Source organism: Haliotis rubra, unplaced genomic scaffold (genome assembly GCF_003918875.1).
Source record: "Haliotis rubra isolate DU_JTF1 unplaced genomic scaffold, ASM391887v1 Scf1242, whole genome shotgun sequence".
NCBI classification, from domain to species: Eukaryota; Metazoa; Mollusca; class Gastropoda; order Lepetellida; family Haliotidae; genus Haliotis; species Haliotis rubra.
In genome coordinates, this window is record NW_025765162.1 from 71,755 (window position 1) to 91,287 (window position 19,533).

General features: G+C 40.5%; 2 protein-coding genes and 1 long non-coding RNA gene across 3 annotated transcripts in view; 1 reads left to right on the plus strand and 2 right to left on the minus strand.

The window, feature by feature from the left end:
* Nucleotides 1-1,886: 1,886 nt before the first annotated feature.
* On the minus strand, nt 1,887-4,739 carry LOC124266265 (benzoate carboxyl methyltransferase-like). Its single transcript, XM_046701086.1, has 2 exons — nt 4,658-4,739; nt 1,887-2,942 (listed from the first exon to the last, which is right to left on the minus strand). Exon 2 carries the CDS (start codon nt 2,793-2,795, stop codon nt 2,205-2,207), a length of 591 nt encoding a protein of 196 aa, XP_046557042.1. The 5' UTR covers nt 2,796-2,942; nt 4,658-4,739; the 3' UTR covers nt 1,887-2,204.
* A 3,786-nt stretch (nt 4,740-8,525) lies between these two features.
* On the minus strand, nt 8,526-9,353 carry LOC124266269. Its single transcript, XR_006895712.1, has 3 exons — nt 9,230-9,353; nt 8,787-8,860; nt 8,526-8,595 (listed from the first exon to the last, which is right to left on the minus strand). It is a non-coding gene; the product is annotated as an uncharacterized LOC124266269 (long non-coding RNA).
* Nucleotides 9,354-9,455: 102 nt separating this feature from the next.
* The window catches only part of LOC124266262 (carcinoembryonic antigen-related cell adhesion molecule 5-like), a 97,584-nt gene continuing 87,506 nt past the window's right edge, over nt 9,456-19,533 (plus strand). Inside the window, exons 1-6 of the mRNA XM_046701075.1 lie at nt 9,456-9,556; nt 12,465-12,863; nt 13,321-13,680; nt 14,098-14,373; nt 14,967-15,059; nt 17,918-18,031. Coding sequence (XP_046557031.1) covers nt 9,499-9,556; nt 12,465-12,863; nt 13,321-13,680; nt 14,098-14,373; nt 14,967-15,059; nt 17,918-18,031 — 1,300 coding nt within the window. The 5' untranslated portion in view covers nt 9,456-9,498. The remainder of the gene's footprint in view (nt 9,557-12,464; nt 12,864-13,320; nt 13,681-14,097; nt 14,374-14,966; nt 15,060-17,917; nt 18,032-19,533) is intronic.

Here is a 19,533-nt window from a genome sequence, read left to right on the forward strand (position 1 = left end):
CAACAAGTCTGACCACCCGATCCCGTTAGTCGCCTTTTACGACAAGCATAGTCACCTTTTACGACAAGAATGGGTTGCTGAAGACCTATTCTACCCCGGATCTTCACAGGTCTTCCATGGATAGAGCAACCTGCACGTGCAAATTATTGCCATTAAGTGGCAGGTGGATTTCTATATTGTCAGTTTGAACAAAAAATGTACCATTTATTACAGAATGTATCGGACGTTAAATAACTTAATATAATGACGTTTCAACGGCATGATGTGTTTTTCATTACTGTTAAGAAGGTTTGTAAAACATTCTGTTGTATATATTTCAACTTTTAAGAAATAGTGTTACCAATAGGTTGGCCTTTTATTAATGACGCCGAATATATATTACCATTTTTGTTTCATGTAAAGAAAGGCTCAAAGAAATACTTCTATGTAATAACTCAAACTGATGATGATTTAACAGTCACTGAAAAGTGGGAAGAGGAACTTTTAATCAATATGAACTGGCCTTCCCTATTTATTAGAGCACACAAACCTGCTCCAGACCTTAAACTTAGATGGTTCCAGCTCAGATTACACAACAGAATTCTACATGTTAATACTTATTTTATTAAGATGAATATTGTTGACAACTGCTTATGCACTTTCCGGCTAAGCCAGAATCTATCCAGCATCTGTTTGGGGATTGTAGGGTAAGCAAAATCTTTTGGAAAAGATTTTCACAATGGATTGAATCCAAGTGTCTGCATACTGGTGAGATAAATCTTACTTTACACTTAGTCCTTTTTGCCTTTTCTCAAAATGTCCAAACTGATGATATTTTTAATACTTTTGCTAGCCAAATTTCACATCTACAGATGCAAAATGCAAAATTACCTACAATTACCTACATAAAACATTTATGTAGGTAATTGTAGGTAATTTGCTACATAAAACATTTCCATAATGAGGTTAAGTACTATTCTTCTGTGACCCGTGAAGATCCAGGTTAGAATTGGTCTTCATCAACCCATGCTTGGCGTCAGGTCAGGTTCATTTACTTGGTTGAGACATGTCATAACACATTGATTAATGATCATAATTTTGATCACTGAATTGTCTTGTACGGACTCGATTATTTACAGGCCGCCGCCATATACCTGGTATATTGCTGAGTGCGGTGGTAAACATCGACAACAAGAAGAAAAGTACTGCAATTGATCAGATGTCAAAGTTATTGGTACATGTATAGCTGTGTGTTAAAGTTCAAATATAATGTATACAAGACTTGTTCTTTACCGTACACAGTGGAATCTCTGCACTTCTATACAAAAGTGGTAATTAAATATTAATAACTGGATACTCCGGTCAACCGAGCACTTCACTGTCTGATTTGTTTAGAAGCTGCCGTCACATGACATCATTACTCCTGTGTTGCGTCCACTGGAAATGCCTACTTTTTAAGCCAACTGTGGGAATGGCGGGTGCTACTGGTAGGGCAAGACATGATTACCCTTTCAGAGAAAGCTGATGTCATCACTGATATTCAGGGGTCTATATCATATAGTTCCCTTAACCTATTGTCACACCAAATTAGATGATGTTTCATTGTTATCAGTTCTTTATGTCTTCTCATTAAGATGGCTCCAAGTCTTCTCTTCTTACATTTCTTCTGGGATGACTATTCCTTTCTGACCACGATATATATAAACTTCAAATCGTCTTTAAATATTTCAGGGTTCATCCTTGAAATACGTTTCTTCATGTCGTCGTACAGCTCATCAACTATCTGCTCCTTCTCCTCCAGTGATCGGGAGTCTGAGAGACCATTCATGAAGGTACTGTTGCTCCAGTTCCTGTGAGCGGAAACGTACATCCTGGCAAACTCCTCCCTATCATCAATTCCTTCTTTCTCTTTCTTCTCTCTCCAATTGTTGTAAAATACATCAGGGTTCACTACAGCTTCAGCTGACAAGAGAGTTAATCCTGACCTTGAAACGGATGACGTTTTGTTATCGAATGGTTTTGTCATCTGCTCCATGTTACGCAAACAATGGGACAAATTTGTATTAACGAACTCTTCTTTTGTGATCTTACCAGTTCCACTGTATTCCTTCCAAATCTCAGTCAATAGTCCTATAAACGACTCTAGAAGGTGTCTATCACCAGCGTTTCTGCCCTCAAACTCAGCGCAGGTACCAACGACAAGTAAGCCTCCCCGTTTCAGTTCTCTACTTCTTCTCAGTAAAAAAGGTCTCCCAGTCCAACACGGCTTGCTTGTTTAGTGCAGCCGTCTCCTCAGTACTACTCTTGGCATCTTTGTAAATCGAGTCCTTGAAGGTGGTTGGAGTCCTTGACAACCAATGGACAGACGTCATTGACATCATGAAATGCATTGAGTTTGAAGGTACACACTGCTTGTAGAAGTTTGTCCCTGAAGCAAGGACATAGACATTGTCCATTTCCAGGAGGTAGGACGGCGGATCAGGGATGATTCCTGACATACGTTTGAAGAGGGAATTGAAATCATTCATTTCCAAGTCTTCATAAATAACCTGGAACTGGGTGTTGGGACCATGATGGTCTTTCAAAGTGGCCAACAACTCACGGAAAATGGCCATGGCAGTAGAACCATCAGCTGCACCATAGTCGGCAATGTTGAAGACCGAGTCCTTGTCAGTAAAGGGAATGGTTTTGGCTAAGCTGAGAATCGTTTCTCGTACTGGTTTGACATATCCAACATTTTGTTTTCCAAGTGTTGATCCATAATTTCCGTCACCTTTTTTTTCCATATGGGCGATATGCTTTAGGAATATCTTCATAGTATCTCACTGGTACAGCTGTAAATCCCTTGTTAATGCGTAGATGTCTTCTGATTCCTGAATAGAGTATCCTGATGGACATAGTTGACGCAGTGGGTTTTTTCTAATTATAGAGGGTCACATGCAATTCCGTTGTGGAATTGTGGCCTGAAAAAAGACAAATCATATATTCAGTCACAGGTTTTATCGATCACCCCTGTCTAGCTCCCCTATCTACACATTCATACCATTCTGATTATTGTTGAGAATACCAAGATTAATAACAACAAGAACGATTATATTAAATGATACGAAGTCGGTATAAAAATTGCGTTTAGGGGCACTGGCTGTTCAAAAATATTCATTTTGAAATATTAAACTGATTAAGAATATCACAGTCAGAATTTTATTTCTATGATTGCCAATCACTTTGAACAACACAATCAGTTGCAACAGACTGGTTTACTGTCTACACATATCGTAATATAACACCTCAACAATGAGCACTCTAAGTCAGTTCAACACAGTGGTAAATTCCTTACGCAACTGACACTACTCATGTTTCTACTTTGTGTACAGTGAGTGAGTGAGTTAATATTTAACGTCACATCGGCAATATCTCAGCCATATCGTGACGAGAACATTTTAATTTATATCAATATAAGAAACAATAAATTGAGAACATAAAACCTGTCAGCGAAGGACAGTAAAACTACTAGAATATCACAGCCCTTAATTTAAAACTAGCACGCTAACATAAAAATATATCACTATACACAACAATACAATATAAAACCGGGCTATAGATCACCAGCAACTGAAGTCTGATCACCATACTAGGGACCCCTTGAGTACAGGTTCAATGCACAACTGTCAACCTCAGTAGGTTGAGGTGACCTGGTATTCCTAAGTGTACCTTCTAAACGAGCGTCAGAAAGATGTTAGCTGCATGGAGGAAACGTAATCCAATAACCCTTACATACTCCTCACGCTCGATAACCCATTGTAAAGCGCCCGACGCTGTCACCAGTTTGCGTATTTTAACCATGTAAAACAGAGCATGTACACCAGAACTTTGCGATAATATTGTGCTTACCTAATGCAAAGTAGTTTCACAAGTATTAACAGCATTTAACATTATAACACCATCAGATTTAACTACCTTTGTTTGTCCAACACTCATCTTAACCCCCCAAGCTGCGATTCATTCAAATTTTCCATCTGAACAATATGCAATTTGAAAAAGCATACAATTACAATCTTTAGATCAGACTACCCGTGTCTATCAATATATAGATATGTTTGTATGCAATTAAAGCTTCCGTCACACAATTTCATTATTTTAAGTCAGCACTTCAGATTTCAGTATTGGAATAACAGTTTGGTAACAGTCAGCAGTGGTACCACACTTTATTTGTTAACACTTTAACAGCACACCTCGCAATTCCTCTTCAATTATAGCTCAACCAAACAGTTGTATTCTATCTGCTTCATATATCACCTAGACTTGGAAAGCAATAGCACTGTTATCAATGTTGCATAGAGTTTACATTTAAAATATATTAAATATTTAAAACATGGTGTGTAAAAGCTGTCTGGTGGCAACAGTGTTCATATTTTCTATGTGTGTATTGGTTTGTTCACATGAAGCTATTCCGCACATATGGCCTCTCTTGATCAGTAGCGGTCATTGACAACAGTGAAATACTAAATAGATGAACTATGCTTTTATCTGAACAACATTGTGTGAATAGACACACACACACACACACACACACACACACACACACACACACACACACACACACACTTTTCTCTCTCATCAGATGCAATAAAGTTGTTTTAGAAACATAATCAATAATAAACAATAAAATCGAACTTACATTCACCAGACGATGTTTCCTTGCATGCAGCAGTTCGTCACCAGCTCAAGTCTGCTCAAGTTACGCGATATGCGCAGACCCTATATTAGTATTTGATAGCTGCGCAGTTGCAGTCACGTGACGTACATGTCAAGGAGTTGCCATTATCGATTATCCCGTGTGACAATATTCCCGTGTTTGTTTCCAACAGAACCTAGATCTTGTGTGTCTAAACTAGAAACCTTTATCTGTTCATCAGTGTATGACAATCTGCATATACTGCAATGTCTGTGATATTTTGGTGATTTCTTACTTCTATCATAGTTCTGAAATACGTAAATTTTTCCTCAATCTTATATAAATAATTCTGAAATAGAACTCAACAGCACATTTTGTTATTATCCCCCGCCGCGCGTTTAGCACGAAGCGGGGGATATAGTATTTGTCTCCGTACGTACGAATTGAAATATCTTAAGAACCGTTCTCTAGATTCTTTTCATATTTGGTACCTCGGTTCATCACAGTATAAGAAAGGTCCAAGTCAGGTTTGGTGACCTTGACCTTCATTTCAAGGTCACAAGGGGACTTTAACGTTTTACCTGCATGTTAAGCTATCTTCATATCATGGTGACCTTTGAGGACCATCAACAACTCACGGAATAGAATATAATAACCGGATGGCCAGTTTGGGGAATTTGTTCGAGAAAACAAGAACTCTGTTTCACTACATCCCTCTTACTCGTTAATAAATGCATAACAAATAGAACACGAAATAGAACTTATGTCGCTTAGAAAATGAGCCGCTGACTGAACAAAACATCCAGCTAGATACTATATCCCGCAGACCCCAGAATATCAAATTGATCATTTTTGCCCTCAACAGCCCTTGCAGCTGCAATGCACAGACACAGAGACAGTCATCAACATACTCCTACCTCACCGAGTTTGTGTAATAAACACCTAGACATAAACCCTCCCAAGCACATCGACACAGCAGGAAAATCCTTTCGTAACTGACACTAACTTGAATATTTAAATGTTAAAAAATGAACCATGCTCATGTCTGCATAATCTTTCTCTGATTCACGATGGCAACTTCATTTCAAATATATATTATTTACATTTACAACACATGGCACTAGCAAACTTAACCCCAGCAAAGATGATTGAGATTCATTATGTGAACAATTTTTATTAGAACATCATGTTCCAGTGTGTTCATAGTTCGTCACATGGAGAAACATCAACATTCATTGCAAGTTTACACCTTTACACTGCCTCCCAGGGTAACATACATGTAATTACAATCAGCAAATGCTTGCAGGCGCTCCAGAAGAGCATCATGTTTGACAGCATAACTGGCGTGGGTCACTACAAGCACAGAAAGAAATGCACGTTGAATGCTTTTATCACAGTTTGGCATATCTGCCATATAAACAGTTATCGCAGTGATTATGTATTTACAGAGGATCATAATGTAAAAGTGTAAATTTTATTTGCTGTTTTACTGGCAGGGATGCATCCAACTTTTCACAAACCTGGGCCAATTGACTGATTTAAGAAAGTGGGCCAACACCTATCTGGACAAGGGCCAACATGTTTTATAATTTTGAATAAGAGAATGACCTCACTATTTGAGTAATTACTAAAGTAGTATTCATAGTGTTTTTTTGTTGATGATATATATCGCAACGTTATTTGGTGAAATGTGGGGGACTGACACTTTCTGTGACTTTGCAATGTAAACTGATCACAGGATAAATATGTCTAAACTGGACACTCATAAATGAAGATGTAGTTTTTCGGGTCTTTGACAAACAGTCTGTGAGCTGAATGTTGTAGTGTGCATTCGACACTGGCCTATTGTCACTATTAAACTTTTAACTTGACGTGTGTGTCACGTGACTGCAACTGCGCAGATATCAATTACTAATGGCTGTTAGCGGGGATTGACATACAGTTTGAGATGTTGAATGACCCAGAGTACATGCGACACGAGCCTGTTGTGACAGACACACCAGCAACTCCTTGACATGTGTGTCACGTGACTGCAAAAGCGCAGTTCTCAATTACTGATAGCGTCTGCTGCATATCCTATACCTCGTGCGACTTGACCTTGTGACGAACTGTAACATGCACGGAAATATCATCTGGTGAATGTAAGTACGCTTTCAATTCATATTACTCATTATGTTTCTAAAATGGCAGCCTTACGGGTGACGGGAAGTTGGATGGGAACGGTATACTATACGAAGGTTTGAGCTATAGTTTTTGTTGTATACCGGAACGCATACTTTCATCATTTCGTTACTTTCTTTCATCATATTGTCATTGCCTTTCATCAATCTGATTGCAATATACACATCTCTATACATTAACACACACCCGGGGACCGCCTCCGTGGTGTAGTGGTTAGAGCGTCCGCCCGGAGTGTGGTAGGTCGCGGGTTCGATCCCCCACTGCGTCACACCATCAGACGTTAAAATATGGTACTTGTTGGTCCCTGCCTGGCGCTCGGCATTAGTGGGTACAACAAGGACTGGTCGGCTCGGAGTCAGTATATATGTGTCTGAGTGGGGTATTCATGCTTCACTGCCGCATGGTATCTCAGTGGGCTAGCACTATAAAACCAGCTTCAGTCTGGGCTAGTACAAGCAGCCGCAAATTGTAACAAATGTGTAGTGTTGGCATTCTTGAAGCAGTGTGTAAACTTGCAAGTATCTGTGCGTGTGTACGTGTGCAAGTCCCTTTTTGTGTCCCTGCGTGTGTATCATGGTACCCATCACCATGTATGTATCATAGTACCCATCACCATGTATGTATCATAGTACCCATCACCATGTATGTATCATAGTACCCATCACCATGTATGTATCATAGTACCCATCACCACGTATGTATCATAGTACCCATCACCATGTATGTATCATAGTACATCACCATGTATGTATCATAGTACCCATCACCATGTATGTATCATAGTACATAGTACATCACCATGTATGTATCATAGTACCCATCACCATGTATGTATCATAGTACCCATCACCATGTATGTATCATAGTACCCATCACCATGTATGTATCATATTAACCATCACCATGTATGTATCATAGTACCCATCACCATGTATGTATCATATTAACCATCACCATGTATGTATCATAGTACCCATCACAATGTATGTATCATAGTACCCATCACCATGTGTATCTTAGTACCCAACTCCATGTATGTATCATAGTACCCATCACCATGTATGTATCGCAGTACCCATCACCATGTATGTATCATAGTACACATCACCATGTGTATTATAGTACCCATCACCATGTATGTATCATAGTACCATCACCATGTGAAGGAGGGTGGGAGGGAGAATGGGGAAAGGGAAGGGGTTGGGTGAGGGGAGGGGAGCAGTGTATGTAGGGGGTTATGAGAGAGGGGAGAGGAGGGGCTGTTTGGGTGAGGGTACGGGCAGTGTGTAGGGTGGATAGGGGAATGAGAGCGGAGGTGGGATGTTTGGGTGAAGGTAGGGGTAGAGTGCGAAGGGACAGGGGTAAGGGGAATGAGAGAGGGAGAGAAGTGGGGTGGGATGTTTGGGTGAGGGTAGGGGTAGAGCGTCTGGGGGGCAGGGGTAAGGGGAATGAGAGAGGGGAGAGAAGTGGGGGTTGGGTGTTTGCGTGAGGGTAGGGGTAGAGCGTCTGGGGGCAGGGGTAAGGGGAATGAGAGAGGGGAGAGAAGTGGGGGTTGGGTGTTTGGGTAAGGGTAGGGGTAGAGTGTGAAGGGGGCAGGGGTAAGGGGAATGAGAGGTGTTGTTTGTTCTGGGCCCGTTGGTGTCATGGTGGTTCCATTCTCGGTGGTCAGCCTCACCCAGCTCGTGGTCATCTAAGTCTGCGACCTGCAGGCACCTTTTGTCTTTGATGTTTTCTAGGATTTCGAGCCAGACATCTTCCACCTAAAATGCAAAAACACAAAAGTTAGAAAAAGTTACCTGGTAACACTCAGAAATGAAATGGTTTTTATGGTATGATAATAATTATATAATTACATTTTAAAGAAAAAGTAATAAAATGATTTGGTTTTTATGGTATGACACAATATATAATATTTGTATGTAACAGTAAAATTAACAGTAAATATACTTACATTTGCCACTGGAACTAAAGGCAGACGAGCGCAGCGTCGGATGAACTTGGTGACATCCTCGTTGTTCTTGTAGTCTGTTTGGAGGCCACACACAATGGGAAAAATTAAAGTAACATCCTTTCCAGGCGGCAAACTCGCGTAACTGTGCCTGGGCCATTGTGAAAATGATACTACCTCTTGAAACTTGATAGTATTTATACAATATGTAACACATGTAAATGTACTGTATGGTACTGATTGAGTGAACACATTAATCAGTATCATTATAATCTCAGTGAGCTAAACTCAGTAAATGAACTCAGTAAATTCAAATCATATTTCACAACATAGTTCAGACTTTTACAGCACCCAGTGACTTAACCCCTCATAACAACACCAACACAACAATCAAGGAGTCAACAAACAACAACAACAACAAACTTCTACTTACGGGAATACCTCACCTGGAATATTGCTGAGTGCGGCGTTAAACAACAAACAAAACATAACCAAATTGGATCCTTGTCGACAGGTACTGTTTTTATTCTTCCTGATGTTGTTTCAGGTCAAACAGGATATACATTTTCGCTGGCGTGCACAGTTACAAAGTGGCCTTCACGTCGTCAGCAGGTGGACCTTCTGACGTGTTTCTTTTAACGATGAATAATCGAGACCTTTTTTTGGATCAGATCGACATCAAGTTCTGTAGTGAATTCTGTTCATCGTTGAAGTCATGACACGGGCAGCGACAATCACAGGGTGGCTCTTCACGATAGGACTTATTTCAGTCGGTAAGTTATCTATTGTGACATAACAACGAGTTGCGTTTTCGCGACCATGACCTCTACTCTGTTTCACCAAGTATACGAGTATAATGAAGAACGTATTCCTCATACCAAATAACCTATTTTCGCTTTAGATAATACTCCAATTATTTGTTCATTTTTTGTCATGTTCCCCATTTTGTCGTTGACAATGTTCACATGCAGGATTGTTATCAAGTCGATGACACACCCAGCTAGGTCGCCAGGTTTTATAACCAGTCCGGCGAGTCACTGTGCACAGTGGAGACACTTGTTAAAGCCTGACGCCTGTCTTACACGGAAGTACGTCGGCTGTACCTAATGACCTGCTGTAACTCACTGACAGTGTAGAAGGGTAAGGAGCTAGGTCATTCTCTTAGGTCATACAGAGAGGCCCAACTGAGTCTAAGGTTCAATCACAAAGTGTGTCTAAAACAGATAGGACTAGTCTTCCTCCCGGCAGTATATTGATGTTTTTTTTGTTGTTCTCCTTCAACTTCCATACTTCTCCTCCTCTAATGAAGTTCCAACACCCCCACCACCACGCCCCACCACCTCTTTCCCTTGCTCCGCTCTGTGCAAGATATTGCACATGAAAAAGCGCAATACAAAGTAACTAATATTATCGTCATTAGCGGGAATGCACATAGCATGAACGCTGCGCTGTCGATATTAATATATTCATATTAATACAACTTACGCATGTGCTGTCAAATTATGCGCTGAAGAACATAATCATTAACATATCCGCTTATACTATTAGCCTGCGGGCATGGGGGTGAGGGTAGGTGTGGGGGTAGGGTAGGACTTTTGTGTGAACACAAAACTCCACCACGTTGTTACATCATCATAAGTGGGTTTATTTATATTTCTTTGTATTTTCTTTTCTTTTTGGGGGTCTTAGGATTTATTGTATTCACAGAAAACTCCACCGCGTGTTTTTCATTATCATACGTGTTATTTGTTTGTTTTGTGTTTTATTTGGGGGTCTTGGAATTGATTTTATTCACATGAAATGTAACGACGGATGGTATCACCTTTGTTGTTTGCTAGTTTCTTTATTTTATTCTTTGTTTGTGTTTTTTCGTTTTTTTCTATGTACATAAAACAAGCTTAATACATGTCCAAATAATCACGATCAAACGATTTTAAGCTTAATGTACCTGTGTTTTCCTGCCATTTATTTTCAATCATGAATTGTAAAGGTAAACAGATTTGAATGTTTGGTTATCACGAATGATTGCGTAAAATCAGTGCGAGCTTTTGTCAAACACAGTTTTTCATTTGTACATTTATACTGAGTTTTCTAGGCCCAGTTGCCCTGTTCTGTAACAGTTATGAATTATACCTACAATTTATAGCATATAAGTGATAGATATCGAGTGAGTGAAGAAATGCAACAATATCACAGCAGAGGAAGGTAGGACAGGTAAATGGTCTGTTGACTGCATGAGCAACTAAACTGATGTACCAAAAAGATACACACCTGGTGTTTGGGGAATATGAAAAACCTATGTATAAACTTTTGTCGTTACGCCCAAGGTGTGGAATTTCAACATTACTTACCGGTGTTTTCCTATTATGGAAGCAAAACTGTGTCATCTAACCCACTACAAGTAAATGGATAGGTTAAATCTGGTGGTGTGTGATCCTGTGCATAGAGCCCTAATCACAAATCAGTTGAAGTTAAGCAGCGTTGATCGTGGAGAGTCCTTGGATGGGTGGCCGTGTTTCGCTGCTATATATAGACTTATGATAGTTTCTTGGACTGCTCTCCTGCCCCACAACGAAGCACATGTGACACATATGGTCTCGCCCCAGGCAAGTGAATTTGTTCAAAAATTGCCTCTGTTCATCCAATATTTAGCGAGTGCCTCACAGGCAGGTTGGGTTGTAACGAGTTAGCGCACTGAGCGCGTACAAGTGATTCGATACATACGCTTTATAAATAGCCATTATTATATTATGATTATTAAATTTATTCACATTAACATCCTAATTTTGGAGACTGTCAGATGTAAAGAGAGATGAGGTTCTGCTGTTACTTGAAGTACAAATCTATATGCAGTGGAACCTGACAACACAGGTCTAATCCGGCACCTTGTCTAAACCGGCATTTTTATTTCACCGCCAATTTATTTTTTGGGCGACTGTTTCACTGTAGAATGTTCGTCCCTTGTCTGAGTATTACACTTTTAAGTGGTCAATATAAAGGCAGGACATCATCACTGTACAGGCAAAACATTCTCGTCGGTGAACATCACACGTCGCCAATCACGCATCGGCCAACGTCCAACTCACCTGGCCCATGTCAGTCGACGACGTCGGATTTGAAGAGTCAGATGTACTCCGCGGTAGGATCAGCGTGCTTGAATATCATGTTCTCTTAGTCGCTGGTACACCGTATGTCGACTGATACGGTGTCCCATTGTCGTCGCTGCCGTTGACGTCGCCGTAACAAAAACATTTTCTCAGATGAATTGTCCGGATGTGGTGATCATCACTCTTAGGCCTGGCTGAGGTATTGCCTGTTTGTCTGATGACAGTTGATCGGGTGCAGCCGAAGATTCTGGCAAATTCATTCACATTAACAGCCCAATTTGGGAGACAGTCAAATGTAAAGAGAGATGAGGTTCTGCTGTTACTTGAAGTACAAACCTAAATACAGTGGAACCTGCCAACACCTGCCTAATCCGGCACCCTGTCTAAACCGGCATTTTTATTTAACCGCCACTTTATTTTTGGGGTGCCGGTTTAGACAGGTTTCACTGTAGAATGTTCGTCCCTTGTCTGGGTATAATTTATATTAAGGTCTCACTATAAAGGCAGGACAGTTGTCATGGGGATGAATGTTCAGGTGTTTATAACAGTTAAATTACAAACATTTTCTTTCCAGGTATTTCTCATGTGTATGGATTAAACTTGACAGCAAAAGATGAGACGGGGACTATAGGACCCCTCCCTGTGACTGTCAAGTGTGACTATGTCGTGGAAACAGGAGAAATCCTTTTTTCAATAACCATGAGTAGGGAGAGAGCTACAGAGCCAGGTTTCACAGACATTGCAGTGTTTAGACCACCTACAAGCTCATCACTCTATGATGCAAGTGTTACACAGAAGTTTAAAGATCGGACAACTCTCATCTTATCTGGTGATATATACAGTGGTTCCACAAGTGTGCGATTTGATCGTGTTGAGTGTGAGGATGAGGCAGCTTACAAGTGTATTGCTGCTTACCAAACAGCTTCCAACACGCCCGCTTCAGAAGAAGCAGAGATGAATCTTCTCTTGCTAGGTAAAAGGCCTTGATTTCCGTACAACTCCACAGGCGCGTCTAGATTCGTTGAACAATCCACCTGTGAAGATACTGATTAGAATTGGTCTTCACTAACCCAAGCTTGTCGTTAGAGGCGACCAACGGGATCGAGTGGTCGGGCTCGCTGACCCAGCACAAAGGCCGAAAACGTTTAATTGAGTTTAAAACAATAACAGAACAACTTCAGTCTGGTTTGCATCCCTGAAATGCACAGCAACACACCAACACGTGTTCCGTGCACATCATTCAAAACGAAACTGACATGTTTACACGAAAATCGTAACCCGTTGTGAATGGAATAATCATTTTAAACCCATCAATCACACAACTTGGTTCCAAAATAATATCAAGCCAAAATAAAAAAATGTTTTACAATATAGTTTACCACAACTTCGTGATCTTGGTATACGCGGGAATACATTTTGTTCCATTGCAGCTGAGCCGTTGAGACCAATCATAACACTGTCTCCTCCAACTAGCACCGGCTACACGGAAGGACAGCAGGTTGAGTTCCGGTGCCAGGGAGCTGTTGGAAAACCTGCCGGAGACTTCCTGTGGTTCCGGTACCGTGGCAACACCTTTACGGACATTACCAGTCTGGCCAGACTAAATGCTCCCTATCCGAGTTCAGGAACTTGCACCTCTGAACGAATAAGTCAGCTCACACTGACTGTCAGCAGACTGGACAATGGGATGATCATCCGATGTGCTGCAAACCACACTACACTCAAAACGCCTACGGGATCCGACAAATGCAACTCTACATGTCAGCAAACTGACACCATCACAGTTTTCTGTAAGTAAATATATCAAGAAGGGGAATATGTTTATTATACTCGCCAAGTAATGTATGTGACTCGAGATCTCCTGACAAGTTCAATGTGTTTTAACTGTTGTTTTTGAAACCACCCAGCTGGGTGCTTTTGATAAGACTTCGTTCTGTGAATGTTAATTTGAAAACGAATAAAAACGAATGTGAGTGAGTGAGTTGGTGGGTGGTCAGGCTCGCTGACTTGGTTGATTCAGTCTTTGCATCCCAAATGTTTAGATCTATGTATGTACTGTTGATGACTAGATTGTCTGGCCCAGACTCAATTATTTGCAGCCAATATAGCTTGATTATTGCTAACAGAGGTGTGTAACCGCAAACAAACTAATTGTGTAAGCTCCATACATCGATGTCGTCCAGTGTTGAGGCAGTTTATGCTTTCAGATACGTTCAGTGACAGTGACCCCGATGTCAGCTCCATCCCATCAGAGGGCACACACACCGTTGGCGACACGGTCACCCTGAATTGTTACGCTGTTACCAACCCACCAGCGACCTACACCTGGCAGAAAGAAGGAGAGGATAATTCCACATCACCTGGCGATGAATTGAGACTTTCTAATATACAAATTGAAGATTATGGAACATACACATGTTTGGCAACCAATGTTGTTGGGGGTGTGACGTACAATGCATCAAAGTCCTTCAACATCAATGTTGGTGAGTAAGGACTACTGGTTTTCTTATATATTTGATGATATTGGGTCTGAAGCAAATACCCAAGGAAACATTCTGGAAGATCCTGATTATTCTTTACAAAGTTATATTCCTACTAATAGTGCCACGGGTGGAGAAGGCTGTGGAATGTTTCAGTATATGACAGAAACCTTTTGAAAGGTTTTGTTTCCACAGCATTGTAGACGTCTGAAACTTTATATCCAGGTACTCATCGTTAATACTGCTGTGTATGTATCTTGCTTGTATTGTGGTCAATTGTAATAGTCAGGATCAGGAGCTTTGAGCCACGAATACCAAACATATCATGTAATCATATTTTGAAGTTTATTACTTGCTGAAGTAAGTATATCAGTTATTATGTTTACAAATGCACATGAGATTGTAGCAGCCTCCCAGTGTTAGAGCTGAGGCTTTAAAGTGCTAAATAGCAAGATGAATAAGGTACTGATATGGCAGATATATCTGAAGTTGTTGTAGGAATTACTTGTATATCTTTGCACGAGCATGATCATACTGTGACTGAACTAATGCATGTATTCCTCTCTCTCTGTCTCTCTCTTCACCAACATCTGCAGTTGCTACAACCACATCCCCTCCCACTACAACCGCTACGAGTACACAAAGACCTTCTCCTGGAAGTACTGACGCTGTTAAACCAGGACCTCCAGGTATGTTGACCTGTTAACTGTAGTCATATGTCAGTCACATGTCTGTCATGTCTCTTCATGTCATGTCTGTCGTGATGAGCTGTGACAATATACTTCTGTCATGTGACATAACATGTATGATATGATGTGCTGTAATTACACCTCTGTCATGTGATGTGTCTGTGACTATGCTGTTTTCAATCATGTGATGTGCTATGACTGTGACTCTATCGTGTGATGTGCTGTCACCTGTTTGTGGTCACAACTTAATTGTTAATTAGAAGAAGTTTTACATCTTTGCACGAGCTTGGTAATATTTTGGTTAGATTTTATTTTATCTCGTTATGCTATATTCAGTATGCGTTGGAATCTCTATCCAAAAAAAAATGTTGGACCTCAGATTCAGCTTCATGATGCAATACATTGCTTGTGTTATTTACATGCTTACATGATTGTATTTCAATTCTTACGACATCTTTCTCTCAATCATTCCATCCAATAGGAAAAAATAGAGACTGGTTATTCTCTGGCGTTGACATTTTCAAATTTTTATTGATATAATTTATTTATCTGAGTGGTTTCTATAAATGATGTCACATAAACTAGTGCTCAAAGGAATATATACAGTGTGTTTGACCAAATTTGAATAGAAAGTTTCAAGCATTCAATACTACAGCAAATGTACACAATTTCATTTTATACAAAGTTGAAAGAACCGCTTGACTGCCACTGAAAGACACGTGGTATCATAGTCTGAACTTTTACACAAATCAACAAGGCGGGTTTTTCTGCAAAATGTCATCAAATGTTGAATCAATAGTGAGTGTGACCACCATTGGCTTCAATACACGCCCAAACACATTGATGACGAAAGACGACGAATGACGTCAGGCGTGCCGTTGCCATTCATGTAGGACAAATTGTTCCAGTTTTTGAGCGTAGACAGGTGGCGCTGGTAGTCTTCTCATTGTCGATCTAGGTATAAGTGCTCTTTCGGATTCATGTCGGGAGAACACGCTGTCCACGACAAAACAACGATGTTAGCGTTATGCAGGCTGTCAGTCATGTTGTATGAGTCTTGCGTTATCGTGTTGGTAGACAATACCACGTGGTTGTTGCTGGATAACTGGTAACACCACTGGTCGCAAAACGTCATTCCCGTATCTTCGAGAATAACCACAAGTCTCGTTTTGAGTCAGATGCACTCCGCCGTAGGGTCGACGTGCTCGAATAAATAGAGGATACTAAACAACCTTCCGTGTAATACCATTTTTATGAAACGAGTTAATGATTTGGTATCAAACGAGAGAAAGCGAGTTTGATACTAAATCTTTCACGAGTTTAATAAAAAATGGTATTTCACGGAAGCGAGTTTAGTATTCTGTTTATTACTCTCAAACATAAATTGATAGAAACTGCTTACAGTGTGATGACAGAGGTATTAGAATTGTGACGTCATAACTGTAAACATTATAACGTCATACGTCTAGCGGTATTACATTAGTGTAATATTGACGTAAAAATATTACACTACGGTATCTTCCACGAGAGAGTAATAACATGTTTTTTTAGTCGCCGGTACATCGTTTGTCCACTGATACGGTGTCCTATTGCCGTCGCTGCCCTTGACGTCGCCATAACGATTTCTCACATGAATTGTCTGGATGTGGCGATCATCACCGGGCGTTGTCACACGTGGTCGACCACGCCTAGGGCTGTCTGACGTATTGTCAGTCTGTCTTATGACAGATGCTCTGGTGCAGCCGCAGGTTCTGGGCAATGGAGCTGTGGTTAACTCCTTTGCTGGCTCTCTCTTTTACGCCGCTTTTTGCTTTGCTACATTTCAGGATTGTCAAGGCGGGGCACACCAGAAATTTGTCATTTGTTTGATATTAATTGACTCGAAAATATGAAGATCATAGTTATTTCTTTCAGACAATACCGTAGTGATAGTTGTGTGTGTCGTCTTTGGCGTGATGGTTATCGCTGGGACTGTGATTGGTGTGGTCATATACAAAAAGAAGGAGCAGGAAGACCCTGAAGGTTCAGTGCCAAAAAAATGTTTCATCATTTCTTTTCTCAGAGTATACAATACATTCCGCACATGAAGTAAAATCAAGATGGTTTAAAGATACACTTTCAGCAAATTTTGAGCATTTTCAAGGAGAATGCTTACACTTTACTGAGAGTATTTATCAGGTCATGTGTGTGATAACGAAAGGTTTTATGATAATGGCGGTGTATGGCCGTGTGCAAAGAGCTCAAGTCCCAAATCAGTTAAGCAACGTTGGTAACGGAGACTCCTTGGATGGATGACTGTGTTTGGCAGATTGACTTCTGAGACTTTCTAGGGTTTCTGTCCTGTCCAACAACGAAGCACTCGTAACACACGTCTCTCTCCCTAGTCATGTAAATGTGTTCATAAATTGCCTCTGTTCAACCAGCAGAGAATGGACACCCTATGGGACAAGTCATGTCTTTTAGCATTAACCGGGTAATAATGTGTTAGCGCTTCGGGCATGCACTTCAGTCCTGACCCACAACGAAACACATGTGCCACATTTGGTCTCACCTTAGGCATGCGAGTTTGTTCCAAATTACATCTGTTAACGCAGCAGTTATTGCGTACCCAGCAGGATAAGTCATGGCTCCTCACAGGGCTATCCGAAGTAATAATGTCCATTAAGTTTTATGCGCTTAGAGCATGCCCGTGCTCTGTGGAATTCAGCACCATACATGTGGACCTATTATGATAAGCCGATCTTGCTATAAAATGTACTTCATTCGAAATAAATAACTAATACATATTATACAGCTTTTGTTCAGTAATTATTTTAAAATAAAGTACTAGTTTGTCGATATAAGCCGTTATTTTGCAGAAGTGCTTTATGAAAGGCCGTATACAACATTGCAATGTGGAGCGAGTGTCCCACATGAATATGGAGTCATCAGGAACGACAACACACAGGGGATGTGTACGTCTCAGTCAACAGGTATGTATTTCCTGCAGCATTTCTTATAGCATTCCCAGAAATTAGTGACAAAATTGTTTAAAAAAATATGTGATACATGTGTATAAACTATAGAAGGTCTCCTGAAATGAATGTGTTGAGATATGATTCTCTTACAGTGTAAGTGTCTTTTCAGTACTTTGTGAGACCTTGCCATGCAATACGCGACTGAATGTGCCTAGGTACACTACCGATAAAAGTTTGTCGGAAATCGTGTGACATCCCAATATTCGACCCCTTCTTTCTTTCATATCCTTAATAATATTTCTAAGTCCTTTTTGGTTTATTCTGTCCTTCGTCATTCCCGACATATCAATAAGGTTAAGATCTTGGCTGTAGCTGGGCCAATCTTAAACTCGAACATTTTCGTCAGACAACATTTTTTGTGTATCCTGCAGTGTGTCTTGGGCCGTTATCGTGCTGGAAAATCCAATTATATTCATTCAGTCTTCGGGCTGTTGGAAGGAGGTGACCATTTAAGTTGTCAACATATCGTTCCTTCGTCAAATTTCCAGTGAAAATACACAACAGCGTCACTTCACGTGATGATATCCCACCCCACATGTGAAATTTCGGGCTATATTTTCGGCGGTGGTAGATTGGTTTCCCGGTATCTTTTGTTTAAATTTTCACACAGTTCGGAAAAAGCCAGGCAGAACTTTCATCAGAAAGGAAAACATTGTCCCTATCTTTATTTTCGTGAGCCTTCCGTTTAAACGCCTTCCTTTTTGTGCATCTTTCATCAATGGTGAGGGGATTCCGCGCTTTTTCACACAGTTAAGTCTTTGTAATTCTTGTCTAAGGGTTTCATTACATGCCTCTATTGATGATACCATTTCTGATATACTCAACGTTTTTTTTCAATTTTCCCCTACTCCCAATCAGACCAAATCGCCGGCGATCCGTACAACTGAACTTCCTTGGCCTCGCTGCCCCTGTCTTGTGCTCAATCCCAACTCCTGACTCAATATTCTTTAAAGTTCTGTATGCTGTGGACAGAGGACTTTTATGTCTACCAGCGAACTCTTTTGCATTACACCCCTTTCAAAATCATCTGGAACCAGCCTTCCTTTCTCTTCTGTTGTCAAATCTGCCTTGTCAACAAAGGAAGCCGCCTGCTACACCAGGGGAGATAACTCTTGATGTGGTAAGGTTCATTCTTAAGCCTACTAGAGTTGCCTCCCATATTCAGTACCTTACTTCATAATGTAACACCTATTTTATAATTACAATTCTCTTATCAGAATTAGGACACAATATTTTCTCAAAAATGTCTGGGAAAACTGTAATTACACTGTCAAAGTGTGTTTGTTTGTTTGTTTGTTTGTTGCACTTAGTTATATTCCAGCAGTGTTGCGGCGGTCTGTAAATAATAAAGTCCGGACCAGACAATGCAGTGATCAACAGCATGAACATCGATCTGAGATCTGGGACAATTGGGATACAATGACATGTGTCAACAAAGTCAGTGAGGCTGATTACCC